We start from the raw sequence: 17,664 nt of genomic DNA on the forward strand, positions 1-17,664 counted from the left end.
AATAGTAATAGTAAAAGTAATAGTTATAATAATAATAATACAATTTGGTATTCCGTACCCTGTGAAGTTCTTTTTAAATTCTTCGCACACGCTCATTTATTTCTAAACTTTGAATTAATCAAATGAAAAACCAACAACTCAAATGTTTAAAGCAGAACAAAACGAAAAAATCGAAAAGAATAAAATAAAAACTAAAAAGTTTTGCCTCTTTAGCATTTACTATAACACAAAATGACATGAAATGACGTCAGTATGACGATTTATATAATAAAAATAAAACAAGCAAAAAATAGCAAACAGTCTCTATAGAGAAATTAAATTATTTACCACCTGCCAGAAACTTATTATCAATAGCTAATTAAAATCCATGAAATTGGAATTGAAGTTTCCGTCGAAGTGTAACTTATGTCTAAGATCTGAGATCTGCGATCAGCGATTCGAAAAATTAATACTGCATTATATTTCTCTGTCTTAATTTTATTGATGCTCAAATAACAAAACTAATAAAGCAAAAGGCAAAGTCGAAAAAATGCTGGCTAAATTATACAAATTAGATTAGTCATTTGGCTCTTAACTAATTTATGTATAAATACATATGAAATGAACTATCTGTAGCTACAATCTGAATATACGAATATCATTAACTATCTGCTGGCGCTTTTAGACACGTTTTCAAGGCACTTTGCTATACAATGTTGTATTCGTTATGTTGTATGTATATGAGAGCATATGAATATTTGAACATACATACATACATACATACATATGTAAGTATATTTTTATAGTGTGTATCTGCATCCGTATCTGTATCTATACATTGTATTAATTTCTAAATATATATTTAAAGAACAACTTTTAATATTATCGCACATTTTCTATCAAATTTTCAACAGCACGCGGCGTCTATTTAATTAAATTGGCTGGCCCAACAACAACAACAATAACAACTAGCTAGAAATTGTAAGAAGCGGTAGAAGAAGAAGCGGCTACAAGAATCAAGCGGAGCTGAGCTGAGTAGCTGACTAGCTGCGTCTGCGTTTGCGTCTGCGTCTGGCATGGCAAAAGTTACTCAAAAATACTAAAATAAATTGCGTGCTGATGGCTCATTTAATTTAATGAGCGGCGTGCAACTTGTCTAAATGATTTTCCTCGTCTTTTCGTTGTTTTGGCCCCCATGGAAGAAGGCGGCAGCAACATTTTCAGCTTGTATCAGGAAGATTTGCTTCTCTTTCTCTCTTTATCTCTCCGTCTTTCTTCGTTGCTCGCTTTTTTTTATGTACTTGGGATAAACTCTTTGTTTGTGCTTGGCGTAAGTCAAAAAGCGCCAAAGAGATGTAATGGAATTCACTTAACTTGCCGAAAATTAACGCTCGCTTAGCACTAATGTCGGGGGAAATTACATTGTGCGAAATAATTTTTAAACAACAAAATTTAAAGACGATTTGAGAGCGCGCAAATGTAAAAAGAAATGAAACTAATGAAAACACATCCACTGGCAAACGGCAATGGCAATGCCAAAAGGCCTCTTGCCAAACACCAACAACAACAACACCAACAACACCAACAACAACAACAACAGCAACTAAAAAACGCACCAGGCACCAAACGAGGCACGCAATTTGATCATTAAACATGAAGCTCTTTAGCACACGAAAAACATAAACACAACCCTAGCGTCGAGTAGAAAAGGAGTAAAAGTGGAGAGTGGAGAGTATGCTATGGAGAGTGGATACCTCTACCGATACCGATACCGATATAACAAGACTGAGGAGAACAGTGTACGCATAAGTTTATGAGTTGTATAATTTCTTTATAAATTCCTCAAAAGTTGTTTGTCGTACAACCGAATTCAAGAAGAAAAGAGAGAGGGGGTCAAAGCTAAAGTTGAACTACAGCCTGAGTGAGTCATGGAATCTTTTGTTGGCCATTAACTATGATTCATGGTAGTGATAACAGTGCTATCGCGATAAATCTACATATGTATACACGGTCGAAAATTAATGTTGAAATTAATTAGAGAAGATGCAAAATACAGTATAGTAATTGTGCTCACAGTTCACACAGTATCTGCAGCTCGCAGATTGCAATTTGCAATTTACAATTCACAATTCGCAATTCGCAATTTACAATTCGAAAAGTCAACGGATCAGTAAGGCAGACCACAAAGACCGAGTCTATGTATTTACTATAGAACTGCACTATAAAAACCCACAAAGGCGGCGAAACAATTTAAAGTCAAATCGAAAAACGGCCGCACATTTCGAGTCCCAAAGCCCCAAACAAATGGTAAAATGTCGAACGGACGGACGGAGGGACGGAGGGCCGGAAAGGCGGAAAGACGGAGGGGCGGAGTGGCGAATGCCAATTCTGCAATGCACTTTTATTTGATTTTCAGTTCGAGTTTTATTTTTATTTTGCGAGAGTGTGTGTGCATTTTCATTTCATTTTGTTTTTCTCGCATTTTGCGTTTTTATTTTTATTTATTTATTTTTTCGTCGCTCTCTCGAGCAGCAGCAACAACGCCGCACACTAGACGAATTATATTTTATGCCACAAATTACGCTGCGGTTAACCTTTAAATTAAAATAACACCAAAACAATTTTTGTGTTGAATGTTGAATTGCAGCGTCGCTTGTGTGTGTGTGTGTGTGTGTGTGTGCACAGCAGCTGCACAAATTGCAATTGCTGTTGCTGTTGATGTTGCTCGCTTTTTGCGATCATTTTTGCATCGTTTTTCATTAACTGCGAGGCATAAAATAATCAAATTATATTTGTATTTTGTATATTTAAATGGCTTGTCGCCTCGACCGTTTGTTGTTCTTGGACAAAAGTGAAAATTATAGTTGAATAAAATGAAATGAAATAAAACAGAGAATGTGTAATTGTAATTGTAAATAATAAAACCACAGCGTGTTGCTGCTGCTGTTGCTGCTGCTGAAATGCTCAATGAATGCCAGCCTGCCTTCTGACTCTTCATTTTACTATACTGCTCTCTTTGCATGGCCTCGCCAATGTGCAATAAAATTATATGCATCGCATCAAACAATCACAGACACACACACAATGAACCTGGGCCCGTATCCGCGCATCCGAATGGGCCTTTCATAGACAAATTGGAATCTGAGACTCACACTTCAAGGCAAATGCGAGCGCAGGATGGAGAATCTCCACTGTGATACAGACAGAGAACACGAGAATTTTGCGTATTAAACCACAAGCGTAAATTTATATACCAGCAACAACTATCATACATCGTTGTGACTTGTCGTGTAGAGTGTAGAGTGTAGAGTATAGAGTGTAGAGTGGAGAACGGAATGGAAAGGAACGAAACGGAACGGTAACATATTAAAATCACCACAAAATTCCCGCGGGCAGTTTGTATTATTTTTCTTTATCGCGCTTTTAACTGTTCTCTCCCTGGAGAGACGGGGCCTACCAATAGATGAACCTACTTAAATTCGTTGCCGATGTATGCCGTATGTGATGTGTAACATACATATGAACGTGTACATTTTGTGAGTCGGTCGAAACTCAACTCAAATGGTTGCTAATTAACTACATACACATAGCATTACTTATACAAGGCGACGACGCTATTGGAGCTCTACGGACTTGCTCTCGTTTAACGATCCATGGAAAAATCAAGTTCGCTTCACACATCTGTGCTAATCAATTCATAATCGTAATCTTTGAAATTATCTTGGTATGCGACTGCGACCGAGACTGAGACTGAGACTGAACGAGAGACAGAGTTGCTCAATTGCAGCATTTAGCATTTTATTCGTGTGAATTAAAAACGAATAATCACATTTAACAAAAGAACTATCTCAGCGACTGTACGATATTATATTAATTTATATAATGTTTGTTTCACTTCAGAAGGATTAAGTAGCGACACACAATTGCCGACGGCATTCACTTGGAATCACTTTTCAAATCTCACATTAGAGAACACAAAACAATATAGAATTGTATTTCATTAAAATCTCTCAAAAGATATCAAAGCACAAACATATTGAACACAATTTACCCAATTCATTTTTGGGCACCACACAAAAAACCGTCGCCAAAAAATGCCGCCGCTTTACGGTATCTTTGAGGAAATTTAATTCGAACTGAAAACCTAAGCTAAAGCTGACGCTGAGTGTAGAGTTTTGGACAGGGGGTTGGGGATGGGGTTTTATTGGTATTATTTTATTACTTACCCTAGGCTGAGCCATTAATGCTCTGGGAGCGACGTCTAACCCGATTTGTGCCACTTTTAGTGGTGTACAGACGACAGTTGGCGGCGCAACACAAAACGAGGGGCCCGCGTCCCTTGCGTCCTCGTCCTAGTCGTCGTTGTGTTGTCTTGTGTTGATCTCTCAAGATCTGTGGATCTCTAGATTTGTTGTCAATCTGTTGGGGCCTCCTGCTACGCTTGACGATTTAGTTTGTCGGTTGCTGTATTTGTTTTTTTGTTTTTTTTTTTGCTTGACACTCACAAAAATATTATTAGAATACGGGTATTTTTATTTGTAATATTTTTCTCTCTATTTTTTATTTTGTATAGACGAAGTACTTTTGAATGCTCTTGCACTACCAATTCGCTTCTTCTTTCTTGCTTTCGGTTTTAACACAGGCACATTTGTTAAAATCTTCGCATTAAATTTGTTGTTATTTTTTGCTTAGATTTATGTATTTATTTTGTTTTTGTTACTGTTGTTGTTGCTGGTATACTTTGTTGTTGTTGTTGGTGTTGTTTTTACGCGCGCGTTTTAGTTGTTGTTATTAGCGGGAGATCTTTTTGTATTTGTTGTATTTTTGTATACATATATATATATTCATATATATATATAGATTTAGATATATAAATTAATGTTTATATAATATTTACATATAACTTGATGTTATTTTCTTCCTTTTTGTTTTGTTTTGTAGTTTATAAAAATCGTATACAATTTGTTTTTGTTAGAGTTGCCGTTGCTGCTCTTCTTAGTATACAGTTGTTGTTATAGAGTTGTTGTTGTTGTTGTTGTTGTTTTTGTTGCTGCTGCTTGTGTGGGCCAGACAACATAGTTTGCAGTTGTTGTTGATGTTGATCTCGTTGTCGTTTTCGTTGTCATAAATCCATTGCTCGAGCCTTTTGCAGCAGCTGCTTCTTCGTCTTTGCTTTAGACTTCGTCTTCTTCTTCTTCTTCCACAGCTCGAGGACTTTTTAACTTTCTTTATATTCGCTTGTTTGCTTTTCGTATACTTCTTGCTTCGTATAATCTTCGTATAATATGCGCACTATTTATCACAGCTGCTTCTACATACTATAATATACTACAAAAACAAAAACTTGTTGTCAATCTGAAGACTGCAGCGAATGATCAACTTTAAACTAACGTTTTTGCTGCACGTTGAGTTTGAGTTTGATGTTGTTGTTGTTTCTGTTTCTGTTGCTGTTGTTGGTGCAACGTGAAACGTGCAAAGCAATGAGAAAATGTTTCAATGAAAAGATTTGTTTTAGCGACGGCAACGCGACGGCGGCGGCTCCACGAATTCACAAATTACCGTTAACGTATGCTTCGTACCGCGTAATGTAACGTAACGACGTAACGACCGATCGAATGTCGCGTATCGAGACGCGCGCGCGTTTTTATAATTTGTGATTTGTTTGTCCGTTTTGGTTTGGTTTCTTTGCAGCTAACGTTGCCAAAGATCGCGACGAGTTGTTTCTTATTTTTTTGTTTTTGGAAATATTTATTTGTTGTTGGCGACGTCCTAGTTTGTTGCGCTTACTGCCCGCAGAGAATTGTGATAGCTGTAGTTGTTGTGCGGCAATAACAATAATAGCGCTATGTAATAGCAATAATAATAGTAATAGCAATAATAATAATAATAATTTTTCTCAACGGCTCTGCGATGGCGACGGCTTCGGCGTTTTCGGCTTCGCTTCTCGCTTCGCACACAACACAGACAGCACAAGCACAAGCACGTCGTACGCGGTTCGAAGGCAAATACACACTGTCAATCATGCTCATGCACGCTTGCACGCCACTGTCTGCCCGATCGTACACTCACTCACTCACTCATACACACACACACTCGTGCACAACGACGGCGGCGACGCAACAATTGTGCCATTAAAAAAGGTTGTACAAAGCGGAGGCTCATAAATTTCGCAGCAGTGCGACTGCGATAGCTATACATACAGATTTGGCTCCGGCGAATTGTGGTGCGTGCGTTTGTGTGAGTGTGAATGTGAATGCGAGTGTGTTTCTCCGCATGTATGTGTGTGTTCGTGTTTGTGGTGGGTACGCGTTCGTGCATGTGTGTGTACTGTGTTTAGTTCTGTTCGTGTAAACGCGGCGAATTGGCCTGTGAGAGCGCAGGCGCGCTCTTCTGAGCGAGCTACAACAAAATGGGGCCCAAAGGCAAGGCAGAGCGCAAAGGATGATGACTGATTTGTTAGTACGCCTTTTCTGTCATACACACACTTGTCACAATCTACATTGCTGTGCTACTCTGCTGCGCTCAGCGCAACTCAGTTGTGTTGCCTTTTTGCTTTTGTTTCTGTTTTTGTTTTTGTTTTTGCTATTTGTTTTTCGACTCTTTTTGCGCAACGACGTCGTCGTCGTTGTCGTCGTCATCGTCGTTGGCGTTCGCTCAACGTTCGTTCGTTCGTTTGAAATTTATTTGGCTTTGGCCAAAAAGGAGATGGCTTATAGGTTTTGGCCGCTGTGCTGCTGCTGCCGTCGCATCGCCTCTCTCTGCCTCAGCGACAGCAGCAGCAGTCGACGTCGACGTTGACGTCGCTGTGCGTGCGTTGAAAATCAGCAAAAACCAATCCCATTTGTTATTTTCGCTTGAGTGAGTGGCAGTTTGCATCAGTTTGCCATTCAGTCTTCTTTGGCCGCCCCACCTGTGTGCGCAGGCATTGGGCATTGGGCATTCGGCATTGGGTGGGTTTGCAGCTAGGGGTTGGGGCTGAGTGAATACACTGTCTGTATGTGTGTGAGTGCTTTCAGGTGTTTTCTAGTCTTTACCCATTCTAGACGTTCGCCTCACTTCGCCTTGCTTTGACTTTCCTGCTTGTCCGTCACTTTGCAAGCGCGCTCAACTTTCGCTCAACTTTTTTTGCGCTCTTTCGCCATACTCACACACATACACACGCATGCCAAGAGAAGCTCACGCATACAAACGCATTCAAATAAGCAACGCCTTCAAAAGCTGCAGCGACGACGACGTTGCCATCGCCCTCTTCATCTTCATCTTCGTCCCCATCACTGTCTTCGTCTTCGTTGTTCTTTTCTTCGCTTTGTCGTCGTTGGACGTCATTGCGATCCAGCCACTTAGGCAATGATCCTGCAAAAATACCAACAACAGCAACAGCAACAACAACAATAACAATAACAGGAGAACAGCTGTTCGCACCGTGAACTTTGTGTGCAACAATAAATCGCGCGCCGATAAATTCAACTGCCCAAAATGCATATCCTTTCATATCTGTTTTTGTTGCTGCCGCTTCTGTGGCTGCTGCTGTTGCTGATTCTGCTGCTGCTGCTGTTGGCGACGTCGTCGTCGTGTCGTCGTCCTCGTGGCAGTTTAAAAAGCAGTTAACACATATTCCGTGGCAATTTTTCAACAACGCATTTTTGGGCTGTGCGTCCTTTTGTTTCTCTTGCCCCTTTCGCCTTTTTTTATTTTCGTGCTTTTACCGGCGAGCGGCGCCATTTTCATTTTTGGCGAGCCAACGGCAACAACAGTTGCTGCTGCTGCTACTGCGCTCGTTTTAATGTTGCCGCCGTTTTTGCGCCGCTTTTAGTAAAGCAACCAAAAAATTGCAAAGAGATGAGAAATGAAAAATTATCCTGTTGTTTGTTTGGATGGATTTCGGAACGGGAACTGGGACTAGAAAGAACCTAAGCTCAAACTGGCACCCGCTACTGGTTTTGGACTTTGTCGAAGTCCTGCTCCTGGCTGAGATGTTGCCAATTGTGCTCGCTAACAACCAGAACAAACAGTTACAATAATAACAGTGATGATGATGCTGCACTTAGTCTGGTTTCCATTTCAAAAACAGCTGATCATAATTTGTTCATATTCCTTTCTCCTTAATATTGTTGTTATTCTTATTTTCGAGAGGCACTTGTCTTCTTTTCTTTGCCTCCGTCTCTTTCTTTCTCCTTGCTGCTATCGTCTAACTGTCGCCGACATGACAAATTTATGAGACGTTGATTGATTTGCGGTTTGGCATTTTTTTTTTTTTTGTGTTTTGCTTGTTTGTTTCGATTTCCCAGCAAAACTGTTGCTCATGTTGCTGTTGAGGCTGCTGCTGCTGTTGTTGTTGGTATTGTTGCTGCTGTTTGCAACGCGAAGGCGTTTAAATTTAAATCTTGCAACTGCAAATTGATGTGCCAAATGGGAGTGAAAGCAAAACAACAACAATTGAATTCATCTGCAAATTCAATTAAAGTAATAAATTGCTAATTTATTTGAGCTCGTTAATTGTCCATCGCATGAGGTCGCCAGAGGGTCGAGGGGGCAACAGAGCAACTAACGGGCCACGGTTGCCAAATTCAGTTGAACGCGAAAGCCGATGAAAATGCGATGCGTTTAATTTATTACCCAAGTTCAAGGATGTTGCACTGTGAGCAGCATCCCAAGGATTTAAAACGATTTAAATAGTTTCGATCCGATAAGAGAATAAATAACAAAAATAAATCCTATTTTTATACAACAAGTGAATAGTTTGAGACTAACTAACTAATCTATAGCAGACGATATACAATTATTTTTATTTAGTGAATTTAAACGGGAATGGACATTAAAGAGACAAATGCAGATAATTTGAAATTCAATAATAATAAAAAGAAATATTTTATTCTCAGTTATCGACTACAAATTAGAAATAATAAATTCAGAAATTTATCTTTCCAAAAATGTATTTTGAAATGTTCTCCGATTGGTAGAATCGGAATATTGCATTTTTAAGAACGAGAAGCATGCAAAGGGAATTTAATTTAATTTCACATTACAACTTGGGCAAATAGAGGAGACCATGAAATTTAAATCAGCCAAGACCCCAAGCAAAGAGCATCAGGAGCAAAGGCAAAGTGAGTTAAGGTCTCCACCCACCAAGGCGAAAGAACGAAACAAAAAACAAAGTGAAAAAAGGAGAAAAAATGAAACGGCAGCTTGATAATAAGACGAAAAGCTCAAGGCAGCAAAATTGCATTTGGAAACTTCCAATCCCAGACGAGCGCTGAGAGTGGAGGCGACACTCTGCTGGAGGGGGGAGGGGCGAGGCGAAGAAAACACTGTGTGCGAGCGAAAAATGTGGCGATGAGAAAGCTCACACACACACACACACACGTACGTACACAGCAATACACACACACAGACACAGACAGTGGCACACTGAGAAACAGACCGAGGCACAGCCAATATGATTTAAAGCGGCGGCAGCGGCAGCCCCAAATGAGCGCCAACCGTTGCTCGCTCACACTCACACACAAGTAGACATCCCCCACGACAGCTGGCGCTGCTGCTTCTCTGCTTCTCTGCTTCTGCTGCTGCTGCTGTGCATGACAATTCATCTCTTTCTTATAAACGCAATTTATCAAATGAAAACGACGAGCGAGCGACAGCAAAGATGAAGACGACGACACGATATCAAGTTGATGCGAATGTGGCTGCTTTTGTCTCTCTGTCTGTGTGTGAGAGTGTGTGTGAATTGAAGCTGCGCGCGTGTGTGTGTGTGTGTGTGTGTGTGACGAGACTCACTCAAGCTTAAGCTCAAGTAGAACTGAGCGCTGTCGAGTGCAATGCAAAAGCCGCTGTCGCTGCCGCGCCAAATAAAAACGAAAAGAAAATGAACATGGCACATGAAGAAATATAGGAGTTGCCGTCGGCGACCGAGAAGGCAACAACAACATCAGCAGCAATAACAACAGAGACGGCGACAGCGTCGACTACGACGACGACGACGACGACGGCAAACCCCCAACTTGGTCTTCGGCGTTCCTGAAAAGTCGCCATAATCTTGACAGACAAGTGCACACTCTCTCACACACAAGCACACACACACACACGCTCTATTTCTCTCTCTCACTCTCTCTCGCTCTCTGAGCACACGCCGCTCTTCGCCGCACTGTTTTCGCTCGTATTTCACGCTCAAACGGCCATTTCGCTGCAATTTTAATGGTTTGTTTTTGTTTTCGTTGCGCGCACACGAGCAAGAGAGCAAGCAATAAACGAAAAACGAGCAACGCACGATGTGATGATAAATTCGCCGCATTTGCGCGAATGGGCAAGCATGATAAACGCGCACTCGCTTTATTTTTTATAGCAACGTCAACGGCGTCGGCATCGGCATCGGCATCGCGAACAGCTGTTTACGAGGCGCGTACAGTTTGAGAGGCATTGGATTCGTTTCGCAGTCATCGCAACACAAATGGAACAAACAACATTTTAGCATATATTTAACGCACGTTTCACTGTCACATTTCTCACATCGTATTTAACATTGATTACTCTATGTACATATTCGAATATTCGCTACACATTTTACCTGCATTTACCTGCATATTTACCTGTACGCCTCCTGCTTATGGTAGATCTCATACGTTACCTTCAGGTGAGACTACAGCGAAATTCTGTGACTTTCAACGCTTTCAACGTGCAACCATAAATGGCTTAAGACTCTCTTAAGGCTCTGTTTGCCTTTATACCTGATTTAGACCCTTTTCTGTATGTTGGCCAAGTCATTCAACTCACAAATGCAAATGTGACTTGACCAAGGATTTCCAGCTAATTTCCTAGCTGCCTTCTATGTATTTTCTGTGGCCCAACAAACTGCAAATTTTAGGCCGCATTCGATCAATATGTTCAAATAAATATGCCGGTCATTGAAACGGCGCCCAATACACACGCCCCATCCCATCCCATCCCTGAGAACAGGCTGACAACTTGTCGTCTCGTCACTGGGACGTCTGCTTTTGACAGCACGACGTCGACGCCGCCGTCGCCGTCGGCGCCAAGTTCAGCTGCCGACGGCTGGCGTCATTAAAGTTGTGCCCCAAATCCCCCAAAAATTGTTTGAGAGGACTCTTTAAGCCACTGCGTGGCAATTTCATGTGGTAAAATTGTGCTAAGTTGAAGCGCCAAGTTTGAATTTGTAGAATATCACTTACCTTGCATGTTCTGGGTTTAAAACTAAGATGGCATTGTCATTTCGTCATTATACTTTACCTGCAAATACAAAAGAGGAGGAAAAAGAATTGAGTTTTAATTTGGCAATGTCTGCAGCCTTCGAGGCGGGATTAAGATGCATGCCACAATTCAGCAGCCTGGCCACATGTGTCGATGTCGATGTCGATGTCAAGCCCCTCCACCATCTAGCCTCTTCTCATTTTCATTCTCATTCCCACTCTCGGTTAAATGATCTTCCACAGCACATTTTTCTCTGCTTTGTTTTCGGTCAGACGGACAGAGAAAATGTTTTTCGTTTTTGATTGATTGCCCAGAAAACCCACTTGAAACTGTCACGGGCCGATGCTGGAATGCTAGAGCAGGAGCCAGAGACAGAGACAGAGAAAGAGAGGAGGTATTGGGATATTCGACAGCGAATGAAGTGAAAATCACTTCCACACACTCGCACAAGGGAATTTCCATTGAAAAACTACTTACGCATGATACTCCAGGATGTTCTTCTTCTGACTCTAAGTAAAACACAACATGACTAAATTAAGTTTAGGGGCAAGAGACCGGGGAACAACAATTTGAATGCGATATTCAGATTTCTCTTAAGTATCAAACAGAATTATAAATAAATCTCACTTAGTTTTGAAAGGAATAATACTCGACAAAATAACTTTATTTTAGAGAATTCCTCAATATTTATAATTGATGTTGATATTTTGTATTTCAAATTAAATTTTCTTCTTCGAACTATGCTAAGCATTTTATATTTGTTACTCTTTGAACAAAACTAAAACAGTTCTTAACACTACAATTCATTTTTATCGACCAATACTTTTAATTTGTTTTTGTATTTCACAGCATGTTAATATTTATTATTTTATAAAATGAATACTTTTATTTAAAACATATTTTATACTATTTTTAAAACTTGCAACTAGAATGGGTGAATCTATATTTTGGATATTTGGATTGAAATGATGCAATTAAGACAGTTTGAATATCAAAACAAATATCTTGGAATTGCAAATATGCAGTTTTAATTTTGAAGTTTATTGGTTGAAATATAATAAATTCTCTAAGAAAGGTAACATGAAAGTTTGCCTTGGTCTTGTCCTTAGCTTTGGCAACGAATCGGTAAATAGGGAAAGAAAGAGAGAGAGAGGGAGAGTAAATAATAATCTACGAAAAAGAAATTTATGTGCATTTCCGTTTTTGTTTTTTCCTTCCGTTAAAGTAAATAACAAATATTATTATCGCTTGGCCACAGCCAAAGAAATGCTGGAAGCCAAAAGGAGCCGCAGGAGCCACAGGGAAGAAGCAGAGGAAGAAAGGACATGCCATGGCCGAGTTGGAAGAAGGAAGAAGGAAGGAGGATGGTGGAAGAATAAAGAAGGAATGTTGTGCAATGGAACCCAGCCAAGTTCTCATTGAGAGAATTGAGAGTTGAGAATAGTTCGTCAGTTGAGCGACAACAAAGTAAATAAAATGTGCACAACAATAACAATAACAAAGAGAGGAAGAGGAAGAGCAACAACAATAATGAGAAAAGCCAAGCCAAACAACAACAAAATTAAATAATGCCACAAACGATTTCTTATGAAATGTTCAAAAATATACAACAACAACATCAACATCCCCATCGCCCTCCTTTCCCATCCCTGTCTCCTCCCCCCTCCTCTCAACCACATTCATATCCACATCGACAGGCGGCTCACACACACACACACACAAACACTCCATCCGGGTGCCAGTTGGGGGCAACTAGCGTGGTGAGGGGGAGGGGTGCTGAGTCTGCTGGTAGCCAGAACGGAAGCCGACGCCAGCAGCAGCAACAACAACAACAACACAACTGCGGTCTGCACATACAGAACAAACAACGAAAATAACAACAACAACAACAACAACAACTCAATGAAATTATTAATGGTCGAAGACTGCAGCTCACTTCGAGTTCGAGTTCAGTTCAGCGACGGCGACTTGGTCACCAAATGGTCAGCAGACCAGGAGCTGAACACGGCCAAAACACACACACACACACACACACACACGCAAAGCGAGGGACGCAAATAAATAAATAAATAAACAACAAACTCTAATTAAACGTTGTTTCGAGTGTGTCGGCATTTCGATAAGGAGTCAACTCCACTCCACTCCACTCCTCTCCTCTCCACTCCACTTCGCAGTCCAGTCCTGCGAGGCTGCCCTTTATCTGCCCGCCTGCAGCAACAGCAACAACAACAACAGCAGTGGGGCAACCAAATTGTGGAAACTCGCAATTCTCCACTCTCAACTCCCGACTCTGGACTCTCGACTGGCGCTGGCCTTTGGCTTGTTAAAACTTGCCAAAAATTCAATCTGTTTAGCCATAAGCCAAACAATGAAAACAAAAGCTGCAACAGCCACAGCAACAACAACAGCAACACAGCGACAGCGACAGCGACACACAGATGATAATCAATGTGCAACAAATTCTATTTGCAGCTCAAGGTCAGGCTCCACTTATACAAATTCTCTTTTTAAAGGTCACTCAGAAGAATCCACAAAAGCCTTGTGTCGATCTAAGTTCTATTCTGATTAATACTTCAAAAAAGACTGACAATTAGAGCTACTTTCCATAAATATATAATATAAGGCTCACTTTTCGAAATATAAACCAGTATAAAAGACAATAGGATTAATCTAATCGCTTCATCCAATTTCTGTTATAACAAGTAAAACAAGTAAACTCGACTGTGAGATACCCATTTTGAATAAGAGCAAACCAGTGCAGTATTACTCTCAAAATATACCAAATTAATATATCGCAAACATACTAGAACATATGTAATATAGTACTGCATTCAAAAGTATTTCTTAAATAACTTCTACACTTTTCATCATAAATACTGTAGTTATTATTATATGGTATTAGTCTTAAAATTACGATAACTATTCTTTTTGTTTGATTTTCGGGGGCGGAAGTGGGAGGGGCAAACTTGACGTGCGTGCACAAATAACATGAATTTCTAAAGTGTTATTATATTTGATTGTAAATATTAATTTGATTAATGTTTCTCACGCCTCATTTTCGTATTAAACAAGTTCACCAAACATTTGTAATACATATTTGATTTTAATATAGTTTAAAAAATGAGAAAATTATGGATCAAACATAAATTATTTAAATGTTGTGCACTTCATTTTTGAAATCTTGTTAACTCATTGCTGCACAATTTATGGCTGTGAATTTGTTGATGTTTAATCTTTTGCTTTTATTGCTATTTTCGTTTGCTGAGTGAAAATCAATGTAGCTTGTCAGAAAATATATATTTCAGGGTAATTTAATACTTTTAAGAGAGGGAGAGAGGGGTGAGGAAGACTTCTGGTGATGTCACATACAGATTGCTATCGATATAGCTGAGCGATAACGATAACAACAACGATAACCAAAGCAGTGACCCGATTGACCTTTATTGTGACAGCTTACATTTCGCACATGCGATCGAAGCGCGGAAATGCTGCCAAACCGGCTAGAGCTCTGAATCTCTGAATTCTCCGAGTTCTCTGATTCTCTGATTCTCTGACTAACTTGCTGCTAATCCCCCAAAAATGTAACATTTATTGTTGTTGTTGGAGCTGTGCTCGCGCTGCGAATTTGCATCACAAAAGCGGCTTCGCATCGAAATTTATAAATTGATTTTATTTGGCAAATGCAAAAATGTTGCTCGCTAAAAATAAATAAAAACAACAAATGGAAAACAAAGCAGAGATCAAAGCGAAGCTAAAGGGAAAAGCTCTCAGACTTGTTGTTGTTGTTGGTGTTGTTGCAAGTCTGGTCCGGGTTGACAATTTGTTGTTGTTGTGGTTGCTGCTGCTTTTTGAGTTGTTTGCGACTTGGCGATTTTTAGCGACTTTTCGGCGAATTATTACATTTTGAATGCTGGCATTTACGTCAAATTAAATTTAATTGTCATTGCAGTCGAGAAATAAATACAATATTATTCGGGTTCTGTTCTCCTTTTGACTTTCCTTTCTTTTCATTTCGAGCCACATAATAAACGTCAATAAATATGAACTTAAGACGACAGCGGGGCGAATGACGCAGATCGAAAAAGGGTTTTATTTAAGAGTAATGCAAAAAGATTGTGACGTCTCCTTTTTCGGCAGATGACTCTCAACTGCATTTCCTAATTATCGAAATCCATAAATCGCGATTAATTGTCCGCCGCCGCTTGAGGAGAAGCGAATTGCGCAAGCCATAAATATGGCATCGCCATTTCCCCTCCGTCGCATTGCACTCTCGCTCTCCACTCTCCAGTTGCCATAAACCGAGAGGGGTAAACGAAAGAGAGCGCACACACATTTCCCCTGCCAATTACAAGACAGCGAGCTTACAGCGAGCAAAAAGTGTAAACCATTGCCACTATCGTCGTCTCGCTCTGTCTGCTGAAGCTTGACGAGCTGACGGGGTCTGTCACTTTGGGTCCCGCCACCATTATGGAAAGTGAAATGGATATATCGCTAATGCGCCTGCACATAACAAGGTCGGCAATAAATCAAACGTTGGCCAGCGGCAGAGAGGGGAGGCGCTGCACAAAACCAACAGCACAGCAACGGCAACGGCAACAACAACAGCAGCAAGAAAAAACGGGACATTGGCTGGACTATGGCAACAGCAGCGACGGCAGCTGCGTCGTCGCCGTCGTGGTTGGCAGCGTCGACGCTTGACAAAAATCAAATCAAAATGCCATAAAATACCCCAATGTTGGGTGCAGGTCCTTGGCCAAGGGTCTCGGCGAGCTGGGAGTCTGGGAGTCAAGCCTGCGTGCGTTGCCAAACAACAAATGAATTATATGCAATTAATTGAGCGCAAATTTGCAAAATACTTTCATGTGTCTGCGCCTCTTCTCGAATGCTTCTGCCATGGCTCTTTGTGTGCGTGTATGTGTGTGTGTGTGTGTGTGTGTGTGTGGGCGATTATGGCCAGATATGATGATGGATATGCCCAAAACGGGCACTCGATTGCGCATACGCCACGTAGTCACCGCAATTTTAGATGTTTTATATTCTCGGTTTAGGCACTTTTCGAAATTGACATTGCTCAGCATCACCTCTCCTCTCCTCACCACCCCAGACTTGCTCTTTGAGCTACAATATATTCTATACAATGTATGTATGCAGCTGCAGGTGATTTAGTGGCCAAAGAAATTACGAAAATTGTGAATAAATAATGCGAGCAATTGGACCACAATTTGTAGATTGAATTGTTCAGTTTGGCATTGAATTATTTCCAATTTCATGTGCAAAGAAGCGAGAGCATCTAAGAACATTCTCTGTCAAACTAAATTAAAATCTTTTTCTATTTATTGATGTGTTAGTTAAGAAAAACGACTTGTATTGAAAATCGTACAAAATGTATATGGTGAATGCAATGATCTTATTCATTGAAAGCTCAAAGAAATCATAAATTCGAATACAGATTCATCTAAAGGGAAAACTCAATCTCTGTCTCAATTTAAAGAACTCTCAAGTCGCCTGATTAACCGACTATAAAGTTGCCCCCAAAGCAATGTTTTTGGTGAGTTCATAAAGTAGTCTATAAATTGGTCGTTGCGGTGTGTCATCTGCTGATGTTTACACAACTTTCTTTGGAATATTTTACGATTTTTATATGGCCCATCGTGTGCATTACATTTATGAACGAGCACATTACCCGGCATTTCATGATATTTTCACTTGAACATTTTACGAGCAACAAATTGCGCTACAAATTACACGATAAATACAAAATTATGACAATCCACGGCTGTTGTCTACGGCGACCACAAAAACTTCGACCCCCGAGAACTCAGAACAGAATTGGGAACCGAGAACAGCTAGAGCAACCATCATCGACCCCGGGCAACACTCCATCCATCTATCTATCTAGCTGTCTCTCCATACATAGCTGTCGACCCTTTCACCGGCCGTGACACACGAAAGAGGCTCGTAAAAATTCCCGATGCGTCTGTTTGATGGCCCAGTAAGTGTTGTCATTATGACAACGCTGAGTTGTCTTTTTTCGGCCCGTTTACAAGCTGTCAAAGTTGCTTGTGTAAATTAAATTGTTGCTCCTTTTATTGATATTTCATTGCCGACGCGTCGTGTCTACGACTGTGATTTGCCCTTGCCTTGCCTCGCCTCGCCTCGTCTCTCTGCTCCATCTCTGTGCATTTTCCCAAATGGAATACTTGTATTTACTTAGCGGGAAAACACTCTCTAGGAATCGGAAAAGTCGTAAAGTTGCGCACGTCGAAACAAAAGAAAGTTTTTACGAGCATTCTTTTTACACTTGGCCAGAGCGCAGAGCTGAACTAGGCGAGAAAATGGCCATAAATAATGTTGCTGCCTCGCTGCCTTGCTGCTGTAGGTAAACTCACTGCTCACTGCTCGCTGCTTCGACTCTTTTTCGGCGAGACTTCAAGGACCTTTCCTAATAACAGGTTGCCGTAATGGGTTGAGGACCCAATCGCA

The 17,664-nt window shown here is 40.6% G+C and overlaps 1 protein-coding gene across 5 annotated transcripts in view; it reads right to left on the reverse strand.

Moving 5' to 3' along the window:
• The window catches only part of LOC117576137 (homeobox protein homothorax), a 146,544-nt gene that overhangs the window by 110,895 nt on the left and 17,985 nt on the right, over nt 1-17,664 (reverse strand). For 3 of the 5 annotated variants that reach the window (XM_034260701.2, XM_034260699.2, XM_034260698.2), the window contains exon 1: nt 4,206-6,005. In XM_034260701.2, the coding sequence (XP_034116592.1) occupies nt 4,206-4,220 (15 nt within the window). In that variant the 5' untranslated portion in view covers nt 4,221-6,005. Of the gene's footprint in view, nt 1-4,205; nt 6,006-17,664 lie in introns of those variants that run through there. The other 2 variants (XM_052007774.1, XM_052007776.1) reach the window with 2 other exon arrangements.

The sequence above is a fragment of the Drosophila albomicans genome, chromosome 2R (assembly GCF_009650485.2).
Source record: "Drosophila albomicans strain 15112-1751.03 chromosome 2R, ASM965048v2, whole genome shotgun sequence".
NCBI lineage: Eukaryota > Metazoa > Arthropoda > Insecta > Diptera > Drosophilidae > Drosophila > Drosophila albomicans.